The sequence below is a fragment of the Lepidochelys kempii genome, chromosome 28 (genome assembly GCF_965140265.1).
Source record: "Lepidochelys kempii isolate rLepKem1 chromosome 28, rLepKem1.hap2, whole genome shotgun sequence".
Taxonomy (NCBI): domain Eukaryota; kingdom Metazoa; phylum Chordata; order Testudines; family Cheloniidae; genus Lepidochelys; species Lepidochelys kempii.
The window spans coordinates 4,555,233-4,579,495 of NC_133283.1; the positions used below are offsets into that span (position 1 = coordinate 4,555,233).

Consider the following 24,263-nt stretch of genomic DNA (forward strand, 5'->3'; position numbering starts at 1 on the left):
CTTGAGTCTCCTTTCATAAGACAAGTTTTCCATTCCTCGGATCATCCTAGTAGCCCTTCTCTGTACCTGTTCCGGTTTGAATTCATCCTTCTTAAACATGGGAGACCAGAACTGCACACAGTATTCCAGGGGAGGTCTCACCAGTGCCTTGGAGAACGGTACTAAAACCTCCTTATCTCCACTGGAAATACCTCGCCTGATGCATCCCAAGACCGCATTAGTTTTTTTCACGGCCATATCACATTGGCGGCTCATAGTCATCCTATGATCAATCAATACTCCAAGGTCCTTCTCCTCCTCCGTTACTTCTAATTGATGCGTCCCCAGCTTATAACTAAAATTCTTGTTATTAATCCCTAAATGCATCACCTTACACTTCTCATCATTCAATTTCATTCTATTACTATTACTCCAGTTTACAAGGTCATCCAGATCCTCCTGTAGGATATCCTGGTCCTTCTCTGTATTGGCAATACCTCCCAGCTTTGTATCATCCGCAAACTTTATTAGCACATTCCCGCTTTTTGTGCCAAGGTCAGTAATAAAAGGATTAAATAAGATTGGTCCCAAAACTGATCCTTAAGGAACTCCACTGGTAACCTCCCCCTCCAGCCTGACAGTTCACCTTTCAGTAGGACCCGCTGGAGTCTCCCCTTTAACCAATTCCTTATCCACATTTCAATTTTCATATTGATCCCCATCTTTTCCAATTTAACTAATAATTCCCCATGTGGCACCTGTATCAAACGCCTTATGAAATCTAGGTAAATTAGATCCACTGCGTTTCCTTTGTCTAAAAAATCTGTTACTTTCTCAAAGAAGGAGATCGGGTGGGTTTGGCATGATCTACCTTCTGTAAAACCATGTTGTATTTTGTCCCATTTACCATTGACTTCAATGTCCTTAACTACTTTCTCCTTCAAAATTTTTTCCAAGACCTTGCATACTACAGATGTCCAACTAACAGGCCTGTAGTTACCGGGATCACTTTTTTTCCCTTTCTTAAAAATAGGAACTATGTTAGCAATTCCCCAATCATACACTACAACCCCTGAGTTTACAGATTCATTAAAAATTCTTGCTAATGGGCTTGCAATTTTGGGTGCCAATTCCTTTAATATTCTTGGAGGAAGAGTATCTGGGCCCCCCCGATTTAGTCCCATTAAGCTGTTTGAGTTTCGCTTCTACCTCAGATATGGTAATATCTACCTCCATATCCTCATTCCCAATTGTCATGCTACCATTATCCCTAAGATCCTCTTTAGCCTTATTAGATACTGGGCCATTCCTAGATTATCCTTAACCTCCACTCAATCCTCAGTGTTTAGCGGTCCCACTTCTTCTTTCTTGGTTTTCTTCTTATTTATATGGCTATAGAACCTTTTACTATTGGTTTTAATTCCCTTTGCAAGGTCCAACTCTACTTGACTTTTAGCCTGTCTCACTTTATCCCTACATGTTCTGACCTCAATAAGGTAGCTTTCCTTGCTGATCCCTCCCATTTTCCACTCCCTGTAGGCTTTCTGCTTTTTCTTAATCACCTCTCTGAGATGCTTGCTCATCCAGCTTGGTCTACAACTCCTGCCTATGATTTTTTTCCCCTTTCTTGGGATGCAGGCTTCCCATAGCTTCTGCAGCTTTGATTTAAAGTAATCCCAGGCCTCCTCTTCCTTTAGATCCATAAATTCTTCAGTCCAATCCACTTGCCTAACTAATTTCCTTCATTTTTGAAAGTCAGCCCTTTTGAAATTAAAAACCCTAGTTGCAGATTTATTTTTGTTAATCCTTCCATTCAGTTTGAACTGAATTAGCTCATGATCGCTCGAACCAAGATTGTCCCCGACAACCATTTCTTCTATGAGGTCCTCACTACTCACCAAAACCAAATCTAAAATGGCATCCCCTCTAGTCGGTTCAGCAGCTACTTGATGAAGGAATCCATCAGCTATCGCATCTAGGAAAATCTGAGCCCGATTATTATTCCTAGCACTTGTCCTCCAGTCTATATCTGGGAAGTTAACGTCTCCCATGATCACACAGTTTCCATAAGTATTTACTTTATGAAAAACATTAAAAAGGGCTCTATCCATATCCAGATTAGATCCCGGCACACCCCAAGCACTATCCCAGGGGAGGCTCTAATAGTTTTCTTCCCCAATATGATTTTTCCCCAGACGGACTCTGTCTTATCCATTCTATCGCTTCTTATTTCTTTACATTCTACCTCATCATTGATACGCAATGCTACTCCACCACCTTTACCTTCATTTCGGTCTTTCCTAAACAGCATATACCCCTCAATACCTGTAGTCCAGTCATGACGACTATTCCACCATGTTTCTGTTATCCCTAGAATATCTGGTTTCATTTCCTACACCAGTCGCTCTAGTTCCTCCATTTTCTTACCTAGGCTCCTCACACTGGTGTAAAGACATGTTAATTTTTGCTGTTTGGACTCACTCACATTCTGTACCCGATTCGGCACGATCATTCTACAGCCAGTACGACCTATTAGACTGGTATCCACACTGCCCTTCCTCCTTATATCCTACCCACGGCTGTATCCTCTCTTACTTCGTTTTCTTCCCTCTCAATGCTAAAATCCGTTGTGGAGATTACCTGGACATCTCCCAACCATCTCCCCCAAATTCCTAGTTTAAAGCTCTCTTAATCAGTTGTGCCAGCCTCTATTGCCTTCCCTACTCAGATGAAGTTCATCCCGAGAGAACTGTCCTCTGTCCATGAAGGCCTCCCAGTGGCCATACATCCCAAAGCCCTCCTTATAGCACCACTGCCTAAGCCATCTGTTGATAGTCATATTCTTGCCACACCTTTGTTGCTCTTCTCTAGGAACAGGCAGAATCCCACTAAAGATTACCTGAGCCTCCATTTCCTTAAGCGTCTTCCCCAGCCTAGCATAGTCTCCCTTAATACTTTCCAGCAAGAATCTAGCCCTATCATTTGTTCCCACATGAAGGATAATTAGGGGATTCTTTCCTGCTTCCTTTAGGATCCTTTTCAACCTCAAGTCTACATCCCATATCTTAGCACCTGGAAGACAGCACACCCTTCTATTCTCTGGATCAGCTCTGGTTCCAGGCCTGTCTATTCTTCTCAGTAAAGAGTCCTTTTGGTTTTTAATAAAATTTACCTTTTTTAAGAACAGGATTGCATTTTTGGTGTCATAAGTGGTTTGTGCATGATGTTTGATTTGCTCTTCCCGGAAGGGGTGGTGGTGGTGGTGAAAGGGCTTGAGGGTACCCCACAGGGAGGAATTCCCAAGTGCTCCTTCCTGGGTCCAAGGGTGGTGGTGGTTCTTTTTGTTTGGTTGGTTTTTTTTTGTTGTTTTTTGGATTTTTTTTTTTTTTTTGCATTTGGGTGTTGGTAGCATTTACCAAGCCAAAGTCAGAGAAAAGCTGTAACCTTGGGAGTTTAATACAAGCCTGGAGTGACCCGTATTCATTTTTAGAATCCTCGCGGGCCCCCACTTTCTGCACTCAGAGTGGGGATTCATCCTTGACATGAGCAATGTAGTTACACAGCCCTAGCCCCCAGTGCAGATGTCCTACATCAGCAGGAGAGCTTCTCCTGACAACATAGCCACCGCCGCTTGAGGGGGCTGGACTAATGAAGTCCGACGGCAGAGATCTCTCCCATTGGCTTAGAGCATCTCTAATAGCATGCTACACCAGTGCAGCTACATTGGGGCAGCTGCGCCAACATCAGCTTTATTGTGTAGCCATCGTGTCAGACACAAAACCAGAGAATCAGGACTTAACATGCGTGTATATGGAAGTCTGAAATCCGAGGCTGACGCATTCGTTGCCTCATTGGTTACCATCGTTTCTACAGCCCGAATGTCCTTGTTACCCAATCAGGCACCCAGTTTGGGATCTACAGGGAAGGAATGTCCTATGAAGCACTCTCTCTTTGGATCCAAATGGTGAAGGAGGATTGTTCTCAGTCTAACCTTGGTATCCTCTGGAACTGTAATCAGTGACCCTGAACTAGGAAGTAGAGTTGTACAAACAATTTTCCTTGGATCATTGGTCACCATAGCTTCCTTTACTGGAGTGGAAACAAAGAACTGAGTGTGTACACTTTCAACCCCAGTTCTTTCCAAATCCTTGGCCTTGGGTAGGGTAAATTTACACTTCTCTGAAGTAGAATCCTTTACACAACCATTCAAAATCTCAGTAGTGTTCATGAGGAATGGCTTCCCAAACCATACCCAGCTTTTCTTTAATTTGGTGGCACAGTTCCAGGCAAGGGATTGGATACAGGGCTGGATCAGAATCTCTGTTAGTTACCAGAGCTGGAGTTTCTATTCAAAAATTGCTATTTTTCTAAAGCTATTAGATTTCCCACACTGCTTTCATTTTATAAACATTTTTAGCACCTACAAAGGATAAATTCAACAAAAACCCTCTCTTCTATTTCCTCAACATCTGCATCATGAAGAGGACCAATCCCTACGCCACAGAATTAACTAGGAGAGATCTTCTGTAGGGCCTGGGTTACACATGCTTTGGGAACCAAATACAAGGGCATTTTGCCTAGTTCAAAATCACTTACCATGGAATTTTCTCCCCAGATCATCTGTGACAATATTGCCTTAAACAATTGAACTACACTGTGATCATATGCACTTCCTTCTGTTAGCTGGGGTTCTGCTGTTGTTCACCATTTCCGAGCGGAGATTTTAAATCACTATTTTTTCTTTGTTAGCATGTCCAGTAAATTGGAGAGTTCTCTCCTGTTGACAGAACTGCACTTGAACTTTCTCCATGTCATCATGGAGGGATGGGGAAAAAGCAAGGCTGAAGTGAGAAATGATAACGTTAGCAAATGGTCATTTGTCTTAAATTCTCCAATAAATCTGAGCTATAGCCTATCAAACTGAACTAATATCTAATTGGGTGACCAAACAGCCTTCAGGAAAGATAGAAACCCACATCACAGAGAGATAGAATACATGACAATGAAAGTGTCAAGTGAAATTCCAGAGCAGGTTACATTTGATTATTCAGAATCAGGACAAGAGAGTCTCCCATCACATTATCCTCTGATCCATTCAAACATACCTCACTCAACACTGTCTCAATAGTCAGTTATGTTATTTACAAAATTTTTAGTATCCTAGCATCCCCCATAATGGGGGGGGGGGGAGACGGACGGACAGCCACCTTGCCAGAAGAAGCTTTACCAATAGATGGAGCCTGGGATTTAAACTCCAAATGATCACAGTGTGTTTGGGATCCATCTGAATTCCCCTTCCAGGTTTTTGACACTTTCATCTCCAGTCATAGCGACTCTGATATAGGATTAAAGAAGTCAAAGCATCGGCTCCAAGCACAGACAGCTGAGAACGCTTCATCACATGACACTTTGAGAAGTGGAGGGATAGAATGTGATGAAGATACCTTTTATATGAGCCATGCAGAGTGTAACAGTTCTGCAGTGATGGGGAAGGAGGGAATCTCTGAGTCACTCCATCTCCTTGCAGTGTCACAGAGGCTGAAATGACACTTTCCCCCCTGCCCCTGCTCCTCTTCATTTAAATATAATCTGAAAAGTTCCCAATATAACTGCTCTTCAGCACAACCCAGAGCAATGTGAGAACAACTGGCAATGATACAATTTGTATCATTGGTGACTCAAACAATAACTGGAATAGGAGGAATGGTATAAATGTGATGCTTCCTGTTTCCCTGGTAGGAAGTACACACTCGAATTACTCATGGAACAACTGAGTCGATAGAAAGAACCAATGTGTCAACCTCAAAACAGGGCGAACTGCAAAAGGCAAAAATGGACCACTCCTCTGGACAAGCTGAGGGATAATGGTGCTGCAAACAGTTCAAAGAGCTTAAAAGTTACTATTTGGGAATCAGGAAAAATATTCAAGAAAAGGAAGTACGGATAGCCCTAGAGGATTTTACGGTGTTGACCCCCTTGCAGATTCTCTGATGCCTAACATGGGCTGAGTACCAAGAGAAGGTTTTCCCACACTCACGGCATTCATAGGGCCTCTCCCCGGTGTGGATTCTCTGATGTTTAGAAAGGGCTGAGGTGTAAATGAAGCGTTTCCCACACTCACGGCATTCATAGGGCCTCTCCCCAGTGTGGATTCTCTGATGTTTAGAAAGGGCTGAGGTGTGAATGAAGCATTTCCCACACTCACGGCATTCATAGGGCCTCTCCCCTGTGTGGATTCTCTGATGTTCGGAAAGGGTTGAGCTCTTAGTGAAGGTTTTCCCACACTCACGGCATTGATAGGGCCTCTCCCCTGTGTGGATTCTCTGATGTTCGGAAAAGTTTGAGCTCTGAGTGAAGCATTTCCCACACTCACGGCATTTATAGGGCCTCTCCCCTGTGTGGATTCTCTGATGGGTAATAAGGTTTGAGGTGCTAGTGAAGGTTTTCCCGCACTCACGGCATTCATAGGGCCTCTCCCCGGTGTGGATTCTCTGATGGCTAACCAGGTTTGAGGTGCGATTGAAGGTTTTCCCGCACTCACGGCATTCATAGGGCCTCTCGCCGGTGTGGTTTTTCTGATGTTCAGAAAGGGATGAGTTCTTAGTGAAGCATTTTCCACACTCACGGCATTCGTAGGGCCTCTCCCCTGTGTGGATTCTCTGATGTTCAGAAAGGGCGGAGGTGTTGGTGAAGCCTTTCCCACACTCACAACATTTATAGGGCCTCTCTCCTGTGTGGAGTCTCCGATGGGTAATAAGTTTTGAGCTGCGATTGAAGGCTTTCCCGCACTCACTGCACTCATAGGGCCTCTCCCCTCTGTGGATTCTCTGATGTTCAGAAAGGTTTGAGTTCTTAGTGAAGCGTTTCCCACACTCACAGCACTCATAGGGCCTCTCCCCTGTGTGGATTCTCTGATGTTCAGAAAGGGCTGAGGTGTTAGTGAAGCGTTTCCCACACTCACGGCATTCACAGGGCCTCTCAACTGCGTGGATTCTCTGATGAACAGAAAGGGCTGAGGTGTTAGTGAAGCGTTTCCCACACTCACGGCATTCACAGGGCCTCTCAACTGCGTGGATTCTCTTATGGGTAACAAGGTTTGAGCTGCAATTGAAGATATTCCCACACTCACGGCATTCACAGGGTTTCTCACCTGTCTGGATTCTCTGATGCTTTATATGGGCTGAAAAGTCACGGAAGCTTTCCCCGCACTCAGTGCATGTATTTTTGCTCTTTCTCCTGAGGATTTCCTGCTGTGTTGTGCTTTCCTTCAGGTCCTTCTGAGTTCCCCGACAGGAAATACATTTATCCACTTTCTCTCCTGGTTGGTTTCCCTGCTCCTTTTCTGGTCTGGGCTGATTCTCACAGGATTTTCCCTGCTCATGACTCCTGGACTCATTCCTTTCCGATCTTTGCGATAATGCTCTGTGTTTATCCACTTGCTCAGCATCTTCCTGCTGAGAATTCTGCTCTTCTTTCTCACACGCCATTGCATCACCTGCTGTGATAGAGACAGAAACCTCAAACAGGGACGGAAAGGGGAAGGCCAAACCAAAACAAGTGCTTGAGAGAGGTCAAATAAAAATCAGAAACTGAACTCCCCCAAACTTTTCCCCCAAATGGAGTAGTAGGATTTTATGTTGGTATTTTATAGAATTTAGAATGAAGGATAAAGAATAAGAACGTAGCATGTATTAAATGCATTGGTGTATGATTTGATCGTATCCTGCCAGCCACCCTTTTTGAATAACAGAAAGGAATGGCCCAATGGGTCAACGAGTAGAGATCCATCAGCCAGAATCTGTGTCTGGACTGATTTCAAGGCAGTAACAGACCTTTGCGGGTCACCAATTTGTTCTAGGTTTAGCATTTTAAAATAAGTAAACGAATGCCATGATTGTTTTCTTTTGTATTGGAATTTGATGTTCCTGTTCAAAATGTTGTATGTAAATTAATTTTGTTTTGTGTGTGAATGAGAAATGTGTGTGTTAAGAGATAAGTGTGAAGGCCATCGCTGAACCAGATGCACGAGGGAGGAATGAGAGACGGACGCAAGGGCGCCGGGAGGCTGCAACACGCCCCTATTGAAATGTCAAAGGAGGGCAGATTGATGACTCAAAAGATGAGACAGGAACCTATCAATGAGGACAAGACAGCTGTGAACTAAACGAGCATGGGATAGCTCCCTGAGGGACTTGATGAAAGAACAAGATAAAGGATGAGAAGGACTATTTAAGAAAACAAGAACTCAAACAATAATTGATTACAGCATCATGGTGCAAAACTCATTGGTCCTAATGAAGGAAAATCACTATATAAACAGGGGGCCTTCCCATGAAACTTTGGCTTCACCCTGCCAAGATTTCCGCAGAGCACCGTGTGACGATCAACGTAACCCAGCTTCTCCTACCCATGATCAACCTAGCTGGCCAGTAGGTTGATCCGGACTCTGGACTGGTAACTATAGCATCAACTGGCGGGACAATGTGTGTGTGTGTGTGGTGTGTGATTGAATGCGTATACTAAATGTTGTATCTTCAATAAACGCAGCATATTGCCTTTTCCCCTGAAAATGATCCTGTGCGTTTCTTATAAGCATAACAGGGTAACGCCTACAAGGTAGCTAGCTAGCACATCTTGGAGGGACTGTTCAAATTAAGTGGTTCATCAAGAAACACTGGGTTGACAACGGACCATGGGAGAAGCCCATCTACACTGAGTGGACTGTCATGTAAATGTGCTGTCTGGAACCTAGGTAATGGCTTCCTGCAATGACTGAGGGAAAATGGGCATGAACACGTGACTTGCCCATGTGACCTCAAACTCCATCTTGTTGTTCTAATTTTCCACAGTAAGAACAATGGGATGCCCTCCACATGGCAAAAGCTATAAAAGGCCCTGGAAACACCTCCATTTTGTCTTCAATCCTGCTTTTTACCTCTGGAGGAACTTTGCTACAGACTGAAGCTCTGAACAAAGGACTGAATGACCCATCCAAGCTGTGGATGTGTTCCAGAGACTTGACTTAAGCCAGCAGTTCATTCCATCACTGCGATAAGCCTGAACCAAGAACTTTGCCATTACAGTATGTAATTGATTCCCTTAGCCAATTTTAACTCTCACCTTTCTTTCTTTTTATGAATAAACCTTTAGATTTTAGATACTAAAGGGTTGGCACCAGCATAAGTTTTGGGTAAGATCTAAGTTGTATATTGACCTGGGAGTGGCTAGCCCTTTGGGATCAGAAGAACCTATTATTTAATGACATTGGTTGTATTAAATACTCATATCTGAATCCAGTGTTTTTGGTGGTGTTATAAGAACTGGAATGCCTGCGAAAACTGCCTTTATGTTTTCTTGTTAGCCAGTGTGGTGAAACAGGAGTTTACTTTTGTGGCTGGTTTGGTCTATTTTATAAAAGAATAACCACCAGTTTTGTTTTGTGTTTGCCCTATTTCTCAGCAGTTTGTCCTGAATTTGGCATCCTCAATTCTGACCCCTAAGGCACGGTGACAGGGTGCCAAGGGAGGCGGCTGGGTCATGGATTTACAGGAAGTTAGATGACCCAAACTTCATACAGTATCCCTTGGGACCACCCTCTTTAGGGTATGTCTACCGTGCATCAGGAAGTCAGCCACCTTCTAGGCTGGGTCTCACACTAGTGCATTAAAAATGGCTGTGGAGACATTGCTTTGATGTTAGGGCCTCCACCGTTATTTGTAGGGAGTCAGCATGGACTCTGGCTGGGAGGCAGCCTCCAGATGCAGTGCAGACATACCCTTAATGGGCGACATGCTAGCTTTAGCTTTTTCAAAGGGCTAACCCCGGTTTCCCTTAGAACCACAGAGTTAAAAGGAACCACAAAGTTAGTCATCTAGTCTAACCCCCTGCCAAGGTGCAGGATTTGCTGAGTCTAAACCACCAGATGGCTCCAGCCTCCTTTTGAAAACCTCCAGTGAATAAACTTCCACCACCTCCCTAGGCGTCTGTTCCTACTGTTCTTCCAGTTAGGAAGTTTTTCCTGAGAGCTAATCTAAATCTGCTGTCCTGTGGTTTGAACCCACTGCCTCTTGTCCTGCCTTCTGTGACAAGAGAGATGAACTGTTCTCCATTCTTTGTACGGCAGCCCGTAGCGAGGAAGACCAGCAGGGACCACAACCTGCCCCTTGGGCTACAGAGCCAGGAAAGCCACGTCCACCCCTCCGGAAGCTGAGGGGCGGGACAGGAAGCAGAACTACAAAAGGGGGGACTTGTAGCTCAGTTGGGCTGGAGCTGCTGTGGAAGACAGACGCTTATCACCCACTGCCAGAGTGGGACACCGAGGAGCTGCTTGGACTGCCGCCAGTGGAATGGCCAGACCAACCAGGGTCACCGGCCACTTGAGGTGCCGACAAGCTGATGGGGTTGCCAAAGACCACTGATCCCAGGGAAATGCAGGCCAGAGGTACCAAAACCCTGGGGACTGTAGGAAGTAGCCCAGGGAAACTAGACCATCGTCTGATTGAGTGTTGGCCTCACACTAAGTCAATGTGTTGCGGGTGGATCCCCGCTGATCCAGTGGCAGACTACACTGCCACTGTTAGGTCCCTGGGCTAGGACCCAGTGGAGTCAGGTGGGCCAGGGTCTCCCTACCTCCTGCCACCCAGACAGTTGGGTGGTAGCCTCCCCATCTTCAGCCAGGAGGCCTGTGTTGGTCTACCATCCACCGAGCTAGGATGCCAGGCTGTTTGGTGCTTGCCCTTACCTGAGCCCTAGCCTGTTTGCTGCTCGCCTTGGGCAAAGCCCCTAATTGTTTGCTGTCCCACCCTGACTGAGGGCCTGGGCTTGGAGACTTTGCAGCTCTCTCCTGATTGCAGGCCAGAGCATGGACTGTTGGTGCCCAGTCCTGCCTGAGGGCCGGGCACCACAGACTCACTATTGCTCAGCCTGGATCAAGTGGCCTGAGCTTTGAAGACTGATAATCCCCCTTAATTGATTGCAGTGCTAAGAGCATGACCGTGAGGTGGCATGGCCTCCCTCAGGGATAGACCAGGAGGGATGGCCACGCACATTTACACAGCCTTTTGAGTATTTGAAAACGACTATCACCCCCCCAACCCCTTCAACTCTTTTTTTCCAAACTAAACACACCCAGTTACATCAGCCTTTGCTCACTGGCTTGTGTTCCATCCCTTTGATCATCTTTGTCACTTGCCTCTGGAGTCTTTCCAGTTTCTCTACATCCTATCTAGTCACTCGTGACCAAAACTGGACACAGGAGTCCCCCTGAGGCCAAATCAGTGCTGAGTAGAGCATTACCATCACCATTTGTGATTTCAATGCTATGCTTCTGTTAATGCATTTGCTTTTTTTGGTTTTTTTGCATTATCATCACACTGTTGACTTCGTGTTGAGGTTGTGATCCACCACAACTCTCAGATCCTTCTCAGCAGTGCTGCTGCCATGCCAGTTATCCCCCAACCTGTATTTGTGCATTGGGTTTTACTTCCCTAAGAGTAGCACCTTACCCTTGTCTTTGTTGAATTTCATTTTGTGGTCTATAGCCCAGTTTGCAAATTTATCAAGATGCTCTATCCTCCAAAGTGTTGATAACCCCCCCTAGCTTTGTGTCATCTGCAAATTTGATTAGTATGCTCTCTATTCCTACATCCAGGTCATTAATGAAGATGTTAAATAACAGTGGACCCAAAACAGATCCCTCTGACACCCCACTTGAGAAATCCCTCCAGTCTGACATCATTCCATTCATAGTTACTCTTTGTTTGTGGTTGTGTAACCAATTATATAGTCACTTAATGGTAGTTCCGTTAAACCCGCATTTCTCCAGCTTACTCATGGGATTGTGTCAAAAGCCTTTTTGAAGTCCAGGTCTATTTTAGCCACCAAACCAGTTACCCTATCAAAGAAGATGATCAAGCTGGTTTGTCACACTATGTTCTTAGTAAATCCATGCTGGCTGCTCTCGATTGCCCTTCATCCTCCAGGTATTCACAAACTGAATATTTTATTCATTGCTCTAGAAGCTTCTCTGGTATTGAGGTCAGGCTGAGTAGTCTATAGTTCCCCAGCTTCGCCTTTTCCCCCTTTGTAAAGATGGGCACTAGGTTAACCCTTCTCCAATCTTCTGGAACCTATCTTGTCATCTGAGTTTGCAAATTTTGCCAGACGCTCTGAGATTTCATCAGCTAATTCTGGGGTGAACAGCAAGAAAGGAGATGGCGGGAGGGCTAGCTTGGGGGATTAAGAGCTCTGTTCTAGACATTTGAGATGTTGAGCTTGAGTTGATGGCTAGCTATCCACAAGGAGTCATCAGAGGGAGGCTGAGATTTCTGTTTGGACAGAAGGAGACAGGGCTGGAGTAGAGCGGTAGATCTGTGATTGATCAGCATAGGGACAGAAGCTGAATTTGTGTTTATGGGTGAGATTTCCCAGAGATAAAGTGCAGAGGAAGAGGAAGTGACCAAGGACTGAGCCCTGTAGAACCCCCACAGAAAACCAGAGTGTGTGTGTGGGGGGGTGAGGAGGATCTTCTTAAATACACGCTGAAGAGTGGTTACAGAGGTAGGAGAAGAGCCAGGAAAAAGACAAGATGTCAAGAAGACAATCATGGTCAGTGGTATTAAAGGCGGCTGACGGGTCAAGAAGAATAAGGATGGAGTGCTGATTCTGAGCTTTGCTTAGGGAGAGGGCATTAGAGACTTTGGCAAAAGCATTCTCAGCGGAGGGCCCCAAATATCTGCCTCCCTGAAACCTTCCCTTCCCACTGCCACCAGATCCTTCCTGCTCCTTGGAGCAACCACTCCCCATACCCTTCCCACTATCCTCACTCTTCTCCACTTCCACGTATCCCAGATCTCCTACCCAATCCTCCCCCTCCAACACCACCACTGCTGGGACCTCCACCCCCTTTTCTCCATTCCCAGTCTCCCACTCCCCAGACCCATCACACTACCTGTTCCCAGGAGATTCTGCCTCTGATTCCTCACCTCCTCTTCATCCCTCCCTGATTCCCTCTAGTGTAATCTTCCACATACCTATCCCCTTCCTCCCACTACACTCAGCCTTCCCTAGCTTCTGGCACCAAACAAGCACTAGTTCCCCCATCATCTTTTCCCTTCCCACTGCTCCCTGCTCTCCTCTCCCCTCCTCCACAAGAACTCCTGAATAGTAACCTCACACTGCTCTCAGTCATTGGTTGGTGGGGTGAAGAGGACATGCTGTGGCCACTGCCTCTGAGCTACACCAATTCATCTGAGTCAGAGCCGTACCACTGTTAATTCTCAGACTATGTGTATTGTGCATTATGCTTGAATTCTGCAGGAGTTTCTCTTCGACATTTCCCCCCGGATTCCAAAATTTCAGGGCTGAGAGCAATATTTTAAAGTGTTTTAAAATCCACTTGCAGACTCTGGCCTCTTCTGAGCTGCAAAGTTTTGTCAGCATAGCTCTGTTTGTTAGGGATGCAAAAAAACATATCCTTAATTGATAGAATTATGCCGGCAAAATCTCTCATGCAGAAACAGAGCGCCGAAAAAGTCTATTAAAAAAATGAGGACATCAAAAGCCCCCAAACTATATAAATATGGAGTACAGGTTGCCCAGTTCTGCTGCATGCCTTTCCACTAGGTGTGTGGTGGCTAAACTTAAACCTCTGAAAACCAGAAAAGGAAGAGTTAATATACACACCAACCCTAAAATGTAACCTTAACTCTGCCCCTAGCCCTGCAGCTGGCGCTAGCCACTGGGAGTGGCTCAGTATGGCTGGTGCAAAGGTTAACAAACTAACAAAGGAAGTGGAGGCTTCTTCATTTCTTGAAGTCTTCAAGTCAGAGTGGATGCCTTTCTGGGGGAGGATTTAGTCCAACACAGCATATTCAGTTCAGTACAGCAGTAACTTGAGGAAATTTTATGACCTGTGTTATATAGGTGGTCAGACTAGATGTCCTAATAGCCTTTTCTGACCATAAAATCTATGATTCTACAATAGATATGAAGGACTAAGAACATCCTCTTGTTTGTGTTGTGTTCACAGGAGGGAATCCCAGCATTTATCCGCATGCCCCCCAGCTGTGTGCACTGGGTCAGCTGTAGGCGTAACTGGATGGTGGAGGGAGTAGTTTGAGTAGCTTGGCAGAGCTGTGACCATGATATGAAGGGAGGCCCATGTGAACCCTGAGGGACCTAGTCTGCCCCATTTCAATGCACTTAATGGGCTGTTGCTGAGATAGGGCAGAGTAGAGGTGGCGTTGTGGGGGTGGTGTGAACCTCAACTCGGCATTTCCCCTTCTAATAACCAAGGGCACAGGAATCCTTACCCAGCGAGGTCACATTCTCGTAGTTCTCCTGCATGACGTCTCTGGAGAGGGCTCTTTGACGGGGGTCCAGCAGAGCCCACTCTTCCCTGGTGAAATACACAGCCACCTCCTCGAAGGTCACCGGCCCCTGAAAGAGGAAGAGTCCAACCCTCAGTGCTTGCTGCCCCAGACACAGCCCCACTATTTATGGAGGAAGAGAAGCCAATCAAATGGAAGCTCTGGGAGGCTGACAGTCAACAGAGTCCCACCCCACCCTGCTCAGAGCAGCCAGGAGGCAAAACAGGAGGGGAGATAGAGATCCCCTTGTCCGTCGCAGCAGACAGAGGGGGAAGTGGTTTGAGCATTGGCCTGCTAAACCCAGGATTGTGAGTTCAATCCTTAAGGGGGCCATTTAGGGATCTGGGGCAAAAATTGGGGATTGGTCCTGATTGGAGCAGGGGGTTGGACTAGATGATCTCCTGAGGTCCCTTCCAACCCTGATATTCTATGATTCTAAGGTCATCTTCTCATTCATCACACACCTACAAGCCAGAGGCTGATACATGGGATGGGGCCCCCAGTAGGCTCCAGGGTTGGCTCCGCAATAGGAATCCCAACATGCTTCCCATTGCCAGCAGCTGAAAGGAAGGGGAGGGGTTAACTACTCTACGCCCCACTGGTGAGTAACCCTTCCCCCCCCCGCCCCCCCGCTTCATATCTCATAGCAGCCTCTGGCGGGTAGGTTTATGTTCTTCCACTGGGAATCTGATCCCTTTTCCCAGCACTGTCCAGTGTTCCCCAGCCAACCCCATTCTACAAATAGGGTAATTTCCTCCCCCAAACCCCTACGTCTGTTCCCGGAATCCAGGACGTGGGGTCAACAACTCCCTGCAAGTTTGTCACATGCCTTGTCCCCCTCCCTTTCTCCACCCTGGGTATTTCCTGCCCCCATCCCACCTCCAGACTAAACTCCTCCAAAGATCCCAGGCCCTCAGTATTTCCTGCCCCTCTCCCTCCAGCAGGAACCCACTAGCAACCCCGCAATAATCCCTACCTGGACTGGCTCCACGACAGCCAGTTCCCTTCCCCGTCCTGTGAGAGGCTGGGACAATCTGGAGCCAAAGGTGTGGATTATTCTGCCACCTGTCAGGGTGAGAAGGGGGACAGGGAAGATTTCAGAAGGGCCTCTAGTTCCTGTCACATCATGATTTGCCCCGGCCCTTTCCCTGCACAAGATGTTTCTGACTCGCATGCTGGGAAAACATTCCATCACTTTATCACAGCCCAGACCCAACCCCTCCCACCAGCACTAAATCCACTGCCCTAGTTTTAAAACCCTGAGAGCAACTCCCCCAGTGGTGGGGACCAGGCAGGGACAGGACAAAGTCTGCCCAGTGCTGGTGCAGGAAATGAAAGGAATTTTGCTGGTGATATTCAGCTGGAAGGCACTGTCAATAGACACAAAGAGTGGACCATTAAGTGGGGCTCACTTCTATTTTATGCATGACATTCCTCACGCTCACGCTTCAGAGTCTCAGCCACCACTGCCAGGGGTCTGGAAGGCACTTTGCCCCGTAATGTATTCTGAGAGGGTTTTTTTTAATCTCCTTCCTCTGAAGATTCAGGAACAGCCAGAGAAGAAGACAAGTCAGGTTGTCAGTGACCTGGGGGTGGTTTCAGCTTCTTCTGCAACGTGGGGTGTGGGTCACACACTAGGATTACCCGGAAACATCTCACTTAACCATTTCCCTGCCACTGCGGGGGTCTGGGGCACTGGTGCATCTCAGTCCCTCCTGTTCTCTGCCTGGGGCATATAACAGTCTAGTCTCCCGTGGGCTGCAAGACTTTGGTCTCACTCCAGCTGTTGTGTTTAGTGCGGGGGCGGGAGCTGGGTGGTGTTGGTGGCCAGTGCTAGACAGGAGGTCAGACCAGATGTTCCAATGGTCCCTTCTGGCCTTAGGCTTTGACTGGATGTGGGCAGGTTTGGGAGCTTGTGACCTTCTCACCTCCCACTCATTTCTCCTTCATTTTCTGTCTTGTCTTTCCCCCGTCCCCTCCCTCTGCCCGGGAGACTTAGTGACCAAGGATCTCCTGCAATTGCGGATAGCACTGAATGCCAGTTTGGATCCAAACTTTCTGCCTCCTCCCCGTCTCTACTAACCACCCAAGGGGTTTCAGTCTCTCTGGCTGTCATACAGGCAATGAAAGGGTTACTGTGCACAGCTGCAAAAACTGCCTAATTTCCCAGCTGAAATAAGTAAGCGAGTACCACTTACTGCAAGTTTGCGGGGAGGGATAGCTCAGTGGTTTGAGTATTGGCCTGCTAAACCCAGGGTTGTGAGTTTAATCCTTGAGGGGGCCATTTGGGATCTGGGGCAAAAATTGGGGATTGGTCCTGCTTTGAGCAGGGGGTTGGACTAGATGACGCCCAGAGGTCCCTTCCCACCCTGATATTCTATGAACAATTTTTTTCTGACCCCTGAACATTTACTAAAAAAGTAAGACTAAAACATGCATCCATGCCGAGTCTCTGTATAACTTGTATATTTCAAGAGGCTGACAAAGAATACTTGACCGTAATGAACAAGGGAGTGCAGGAGAGGGGGAATGAGATTTTGTTTGCTTTGGATCATAATGAAACGCTCAACATCTCACAGCCTCCTGCCTGCCTTTCCTGAGCCCCCGGGGGTCACAAACCACCAGCCGAGAAACACAAGCCTAGATCTTTATTTTGTATTGTCATTGACTACGACTGGAGAGAGAGGGCTACATTGTACCCAGACAAACCATGAATGAGCCAAGTGCTATGGCATATATGGACCGACCCTGGCAACTGTTAATTCCAATAATACCCACGTTTTGAACTCTCTTCCTTACTTCACTGTGAAAAGAATATGAAAGTTCAGAAGATCTTACAATACCCAAAAGCAACAAGTTGATGAAAATTACGTTAAATTATTTTCAGCCATGAATGTGATGCACAGGTGCAAGAAGACCAAATGCAGAAAATTAAATGAGTCCAAACAAAAGGGGGCTAATGATATCGTTCCGGGACAGTACTAAGAACATGCTTGGAGAACAAGAAAACGTAGGAACAAAGTTACCTATGCCAAATTTGGCCTTAGGGACATGGATTTAAAAATGGGGGAGAGGGAAGAAAGAAAATCATCTATCAACTTGGCAAGTTTGTCTCTCATCACAACTCCTCCAAGGTTCCTCAACCCAAGTCAGAAGCAGCAAACTGATGATCCATGATTCTTAATTTTCATTTTTTAAATTCTGTTATATCCTGTTCCTTTCTTACAAAGGCTGTAAGGGCTTGTCAGTTAAAATATATTCCAAAGAGACCCATTGCTCCAGTGAGCAGTGACTTTCTTAAAGTCTCTAAATGCTTGTAAGTTAAATTATTTTCTAAAAGGACCCCTCAAAAGAGCAGGATTAGTAATGAAACATATTCTGTTCCCCGCAGGCCACTGCCTCCGTGCCTTTCCTCTCTGGTGCATCGCCTTTCAATAATTCTAGCTCTGCTGAAGATGTTCCCCAGAAATTAATTATCCCAGGGGTGAACAGGAATGTATTGGGGGGAAAATTAAGAGTCTATCTTAAATGTATAAAATCATTCCAGGAAACTTTCAAATACATGTTCAAAAAGAGCTCAGCCTTTGTATTTTGTAAAAAAGTCTCAAGCAGACATTCAAAACCAGGAAAAGTTGTCAAAATCTTAGCGGTCTTAAAAAAAAACAAAACAAAACCAACCTTTTAAATCAGACTATGTAAACTTAATGACTAAACACTTAATATGACCGCAATTAAAAATGCCAAAATGAAATGACTAAAATTAAATTAGTAAACAATGCAATACTTAAAAAAAGTAAAAGCAAGAAAAAATTAGAGGACAAAAAAATCTTGCAAAAACTTTAAATGCTTAAGTGACATTGATGAGCTAAAATATTTAAGAGACAAGTCTGCTGAAAATACAGTGGTGCAAGAACAAAGTAACATCGCTTCACATTGTTCCACAGCTTCCAAGGGCTGGAGGCTGCTATCCCCCGTCACTAAAAGCACTGAAGCACTTAGAGGAGAGGAAAGTGATCAGGAACAGTCAGCATGGATTCACCAAGGGCAAGTCATGCCTGACTAATCTAATTGCCTTCTATGATGAAATAACTGGCTCTGTGGATGAGGGGAAAGCAGTGGACATGTTCTTCCTTGACTTTAGCAAAGCTTTTGACACGGTCTCCCACAGTATTCTTGCCAGCAAGTTAAAGAAGTATGGGCTGGACGAATGGACTATAATGTGGATGGAAAGCTGGCTAGATTGTCGGGCTCAACGGGTAGTGATCAACGGGTAGGGCTCCATGTCTGGTTGGCAGCCGGTATCAAGTGGAGTGCCCCAGGGGTCGGTCCTGGGGCCGGTTTTGTTCCATATCTTGATAAATGATCTGGAGGATGGTGTGGATTGCACCCTCAGTAAGTTTGCAGAGGACACTAAACTGGGAGGAGTGGTAGATACGCTGGAGGGTAGGGATAGGATACAGAGGGACTTAGACAAATTGGAGGATTGGGCCAAAAGAAATCTGAGGAGGGTCAACAAGGACAAGTGCAGAGTCCTGCACTTAGGACGGAAGAATCCCATGCACCGCTACAGACTAGGGACCAAATGGATTGGCAGCAGTTCTGCAGAAAAGGACCTAGGGGTTACAGTGGACGAGAAGTTGGATATGAGTCAGCAGTGTGCCCTTGTTGCCAGGAAGGCCAATGGCATTTGGGGACGTATAAGTAGGGGCATTGCCAGCAGATCGAGGGACGTGATCATTCCCCTCTATTTGATATTGGTGAGGCCTCATCTGGAGTACTGTGTCCAGTTTTGGGCCCCACACTACAAGAAGGATGTGGAAAAATTGGAAAGAGTCCAGCGGAGGGCAACAAAAATGATGAGGGGACTGGAACACATGACTTATGAGGAGAGGCTGACGGAACTGGGGATGTTTAGTCTTCAGAAGAGAATAATGAGGGGTGATTTGATAGCTGCTGTCAACTACCTGAAAGGGGGTTCCGAAGAGGGTGGATCTAGACTGTTCTCAGTGGTACCAGATGACAGAACAAGGAGTAATGGTCTCAAGTTGCAGTGGGAGAGATTTAGGTTGGATATTAGGAAAAACTTTTTCACTCTGAGGGTGCTGAAGCACTGGAATGCGTTACCTAGGGAGGTGATGGAATCTCCTTCCCTAGAAGTTTTTAAGGTCAGGCTTGACAAAGCCCTAGCTGGGATGATTTAGTTGGGGATCGGTCCTGCTTTGAGCAGGGGGTTGGACTAGATGACCTCCTGAGGGCCCTTCCAACCCTAATATTCTATGATTCTCTGATTCTATAAAATGGTTATTGGTCTGAAATCTGCCCATGACCCGTCAGAGACAGACACGTACCCATGTCACTTCCCAGCTCCAGTCGCAGCATCTCTAGGGGAAGGAGAGGAAGAGAGAGGAGAGAATTCAGGCCCTCGCTTTCCTGGGGAGGTTCCCATTAGTTATTAATATAACTGCTGTTAACTATGAGATGATGACAGAGATCTGAGGCTGATAATGCAGCCGCTGCAGACAGAGCCAGCCCCAGAGGGCTACACCATGGGGAAGGGCGACTCGCGGAGCTGGGGCTGTGAGATGGAGCCTGGGGTCAGTGACATCCCGAGAGTCCCCGACTCCTCCCCAGGGCCAGGGTCACTCTAACCAGAGGAGACGCCACCCCCAGACTCCCACTCACCTTTGAATCCCAGCAGCCCCTCCTGCAGGACAGCACTTTTCAGAGAGAAATCAGTGAGTCTCCTCTCCAGCTCCACAAACCCCGGCTCCGGCTTCCGAAACGCCCCGTCCTCCCTGCCGGGGAAAGGAAGAGCGGTGAGAAATAGGCCTGATCCCCAGACCCTGAGCCCAGCAACCCCCAAACTCCAGGAAACCTGGATCTGAGCTTTGTAGCCCGAGATGGTCCTTGTCACGGTGAGTCACCCGCCCTCAACCCTGGGCTCTCCAGAGAGATGGGAAGTGGGGAGACACCAGAGCAAGGAACGGAAACATTCTTCAGGAGCTTTCTCCGGGACGCTCTGGTTCTGTGGGGTGCTGAGCCACCTCCCACGCTGGTTTACTGCAGTAACAAGGGGCACCAGCACTGGGATTATGTGGAAGGGGAGGAGACAAAGACCGAAGCCTGGGCAGGTCCTACATGCTGACAGTGGCCACAGACGGAGCTCAGGTCTCCACCAGGGAGTGAACCTGGGCCCTTTAATGCCAACCCCCCCAAGCCCTTCAGTTGAAGCAGTAACCCTGGGGCATCCAGCTCATTTGGCAGAGAGGGTCATATTGCCCTGTCCGTTATGGTCAGTGGGCCAGGGCGTCAGTTTAGGACTCTGTGCCCTGCTCCATTCACAGCAGAACACCCACTGCTCTCCATGGGACACCCATGTGCAAAGGACAAGGTGAGAATCTGCCCTTCGTATAGGAAATACAATTTTAATTCTTAGTATTTTGCTAAGTCTTTGTCTGTCACACTCAGTGTCACTCAGGAGGAAAACAGACCCCCTCCTGGACTCCCCTGTAGGGCCCCCGATAGTTCTTCCCCTCCTTTCTCCATTTCCCTCTTGCTTCCTTGTGTCTCTCCTCTGTTCTTCCCTCCCTACAGCAACCACCAATTTCCACCCCACGAAGGCTTCACTCCCTCCCCTTCCCCCCTGCTCAGGTGATCAGCCAGGGAACGCTGAATGTTGACATCAAAGTGTCCTCCCTTCAGTTGACACCCCGATGACATTAACAGGGGACAGGAGAGTTCACGCTCTCTGAGCTACGGCTTCGGGCAGCCCCAGCAAGGCAACGCTGTCTCCCTTTACTCTGCGGAGATGCGGGGGGCCAGCAATTCGCTTTAAAAAATTCAAAAGCTGAGTTTCTGCGCCCTCAGAACACGGGATGCGGCCGGGAGACAGGCCAGGTCGGGCCCATCGGCCCTGTGTCTAGCAGCCCTGCTGTGACCTCCTGAGCGATCAGACCGTGAACGGCTCTTCTCCTCCCTGAGTCAGCCACTGGGGGAGGCAGAATCACATGCTCCAAGGGCAGGGGGCAGCTTCCTATTCAGTGCAGTTATCAACCCTAATGGCCCATGACGGGGAGCAAAGTGGAGCCCAGGACTTACCTGCCCCCAGTGCTCCCAGCACCCTAAAGAGGGAGAGAAAGAGGAGGCAGTCAGGGGGCATGTCCCTGGGTGGGGAGGCCTCCTGGTCTGCAGGGGAGACACCACTGAAGCCTCGGGTACGAGGGGAATTTCAGGTTGCCATTCCCAGAGCAGCTGCCACCCCCTACCAGGGACTTTCCCCTATTGCCCGCAGGTCGCCAGTGAGGAAACCTTCTCCCCAGGCACTTTACAGGCGGAAGATATTTCTCTGCATTGAGAACCCAATTCCTCCAGTGCTGAGAGACCCAGAAGGCCCCTGGCCCCACTGAACCCATTAACCTGCTGTGAGTGGGGCCTTAGGCCTGGGGCTCAGCATGGTGCGGGAGGGGATTTCATCCTCCAAGTGAAAATGCAGACAGACATTTCCAGGAGAGAAGGCCTTGGGGCTGCAGCATCCAGGACTCCCAGGACCCATCCCTGGTGCTGCTGCCAGACTCACTTTGTGACCTTGTCCAGGGCTCTGCCCCTCCCTGTGCCTCAGTTTCCCCCTTTGTCCCATAGGGATAATTGCCCCGACTCCCCTTTGTAAAGTGCTTTGGGGTCTGGGGCGGAGACGCTCCTATAGGAACGCTGCCCGTGGGCAGGGGCTCTGGGCTCACACAGACTGACCCGCTCCTGCCCAGCAGCCTCCCGCACCCTACGGGCACCATGCCACCCCCGTGTCGGACCCTGGGCTCCGGTGGGGACGGGTCCCTGGATGAGGCTGGCAGGCTGGGCCCTGCATTCGCCGTCACTCGGGGCACCGGGATCCCTGCCGAACCTGGGCCCTGGGCACCTACCAGCAGCTCCTGGCTTTGCCGCGGCTCCTCGGCTTCGGCGGCTTCTCTCTCTTTGCCCGGAGGGGCCCGACGCTCTCGGGGGGGCTCCTGGAAGACGGGGGGAAAGGAGAGGAAACTGCTACAAACGGCTGTCAGATTTCAGGGACCCCTCCTGCCCTGCAGACTCCTGTACAGAGTCGGGGGGCGGGGGGGGGGAGGCTCAGACTGAGAGGAGACGGTGAAACGCAGGGCCCCCGGCTGGGTGCAGCCCGACCCCCAGCGCCCCACGTCCCCCTGCGGGGGGACGGACCTCGCTCACATCCCAAGCAGCCAACTTCAGACAGTCCCAGCTCCAACCCCCAATGCTCCCGCAGGGCCAGATCTGAGCATGGAGCCCCCCCCCCCCCCGAAAACATCCCCCCAATCGCCAGCTCTGAGCCCCCCCACCCACCCCGTCAATCGACTCGCCCCAAACTCCCAGCTCCAAGAATCCCCAGCACCAGCCGCTCCCCCCCCCAGCTCCGGCTCTGACCCCCCCCCAGCTCCGGTTCTGAACCCCCCCCGGCTCCCCCATCCCCGGCTCCGGCTCTGACCCCCCCCCCAGCTCCGGCTCTGAACCCCCCCCCAGCTCCGGTTCTGAACCCCCCCCCCCAGCTCCCCCATCCCCGGCTCCGGCTCTGACCCCCCCCCCCCAGCTCCGGTTCTGACCCCCCCCCGGCTCCGGCTCTGACCCCCCCCCCCAGCTCCCCCATCCCCGGCTCCCGGCCGAGCCTGGGCTCCGGGTCCCTCCCGGGCTCCGTGGCTCCGGCCCGGGACACTCGCCCCCCGCGGCAGGAGCGCGTCCGCCCCACGCGTGTCCCCGGCCCCCGCCGCCCACCCGGGCCCTGCCCCGCCGGCCGCCGGCCTGGAGCAGCCTCCGCGCTGCGCTCCCGGCCCCGGCCATGGCCCCGCTGCAAACACACAAAGGCTCCCCGGGCTGGGGGGGGCAGGAAGGGGCGGCTCCCCCCCCCGGGCCTGGCCCTGCCCCAGCGGGCCCCTCGCAGGGCGTTTGGGACACTCGGGGATCGGGGAACCCCCCCCCCCCAACACACACACAGCCTGGGGGGGCAGGAGACCGGCTGGATCGTCTCAGGAGAAAAGCAAGGGGAAGGGGGCTGGTTTTCCCAGCTGGGGATATGCAGAGATTTCCTCTGATTTCGGCTTTGGAGACTGGGCACCCTGTACAAGCCCCTTCCTGGAAAGCGCCTAAATCCCCTGGCCACAGCTCTCCCCTGCCCCGCTGTGGGGAGCTCCCGGGGCAGCAGAGTGGCGCAGCGGAAGCGTGCTGGGCCCATAACCCAGAGGTCGATGGATCGAAACCATCCTCTGCTAGCCTGGCTTTTATTGCCGACTGCCCTGGACAGCGTTCAGCCTCCCTTTATTCCTCCTCTCCCTGCGTGACCCTTCCCCGGCCCTAAAACCCCCGCAGCCACCCTCTCCCCCCGAGTCCCCTCCTGTCAGGAGAGAGCTCTGCACGGTCTGGCTCTGGCTCAGGGGGGCCAGGTTTATATAAGTTTTGGTGGTGCCCAGAATGGGTCCAAGTCCTGCCCCGTTCCTCCCCTTCCCTCCCGCACCCTGTCAAGGTTCCTCCCCCACTCTGAACTCTAGGGTACAGATGTGGGGACCTGCATGAAAAACCTCCTAAGCTTATCTTTACCAGCTTAGGTCAAAACTTCCCCAGGGTACAAAATATTCTACCCTTTGTCCTTGGACTGGCCGCTACCACCAGCAAACTAATACTGGTTACTGGGGAAGAGCTGTTTGGACGCGTCCTTCCCCCAAAAATACTTCCCAAAACCCTGCACTCCACTTCCTGGACAAGGTTCGGTAAAAAGCCTCACCCATTTGCCTAGGTGACTACAGACCCAGACCCTTGGATCTTAAGAACAATGAACAATCCTCCCAACACTTGCACCCCCCCTTTCCTGGGAAATGTTGGATAAAAAGCCTCACCAATTTGCATAGGTGACCACAGACCCAA

General features: G+C 49.1%; 1 protein-coding gene across 5 annotated transcripts; it reads right to left on the bottom strand.

Moving 5' to 3' along the window:
* Positions 1–3,698: 3,698 nt before the first annotated feature.
* Positions 3,699–23,286, bottom strand: LOC140904208 (uncharacterized). Of its 5 annotated transcripts, none has more exons than XM_073326603.1 (8): positions 23,121–23,286; positions 22,265–22,351; positions 21,447–21,469; positions 20,031–20,143; positions 19,697–19,729; positions 15,325–15,413; positions 14,292–14,418; positions 3,699–7,474 (listed from the first exon to the last, which is right to left on the bottom strand). In XM_073326603.1, the coding sequence occupies exons 1-8, from the start codon at positions 23,184–23,186 to the stop codon at positions 5,904–5,906; spliced, it is 2,109 nt and encodes a 702-aa protein (XP_073182704.1). In that variant the 5' UTR covers positions 23,187–23,286; the 3' UTR covers positions 3,699–5,903. The 5 variants fall into 5 exon arrangements, with proteins under 5 accessions (XP_073182704.1, XP_073182703.1, XP_073182707.1 ...); XM_073326602.1 differs by having other exon boundaries at positions 3,699–7,477; positions 23,121–23,284; XM_073326606.1 differs by lacking the exon at positions 23,121–23,286 and adding an exon at positions 22,554–22,606 and having other exon boundaries at positions 3,699–7,477.
* Between the last annotated feature and the right edge of the window lie 977 nt (positions 23,287–24,263).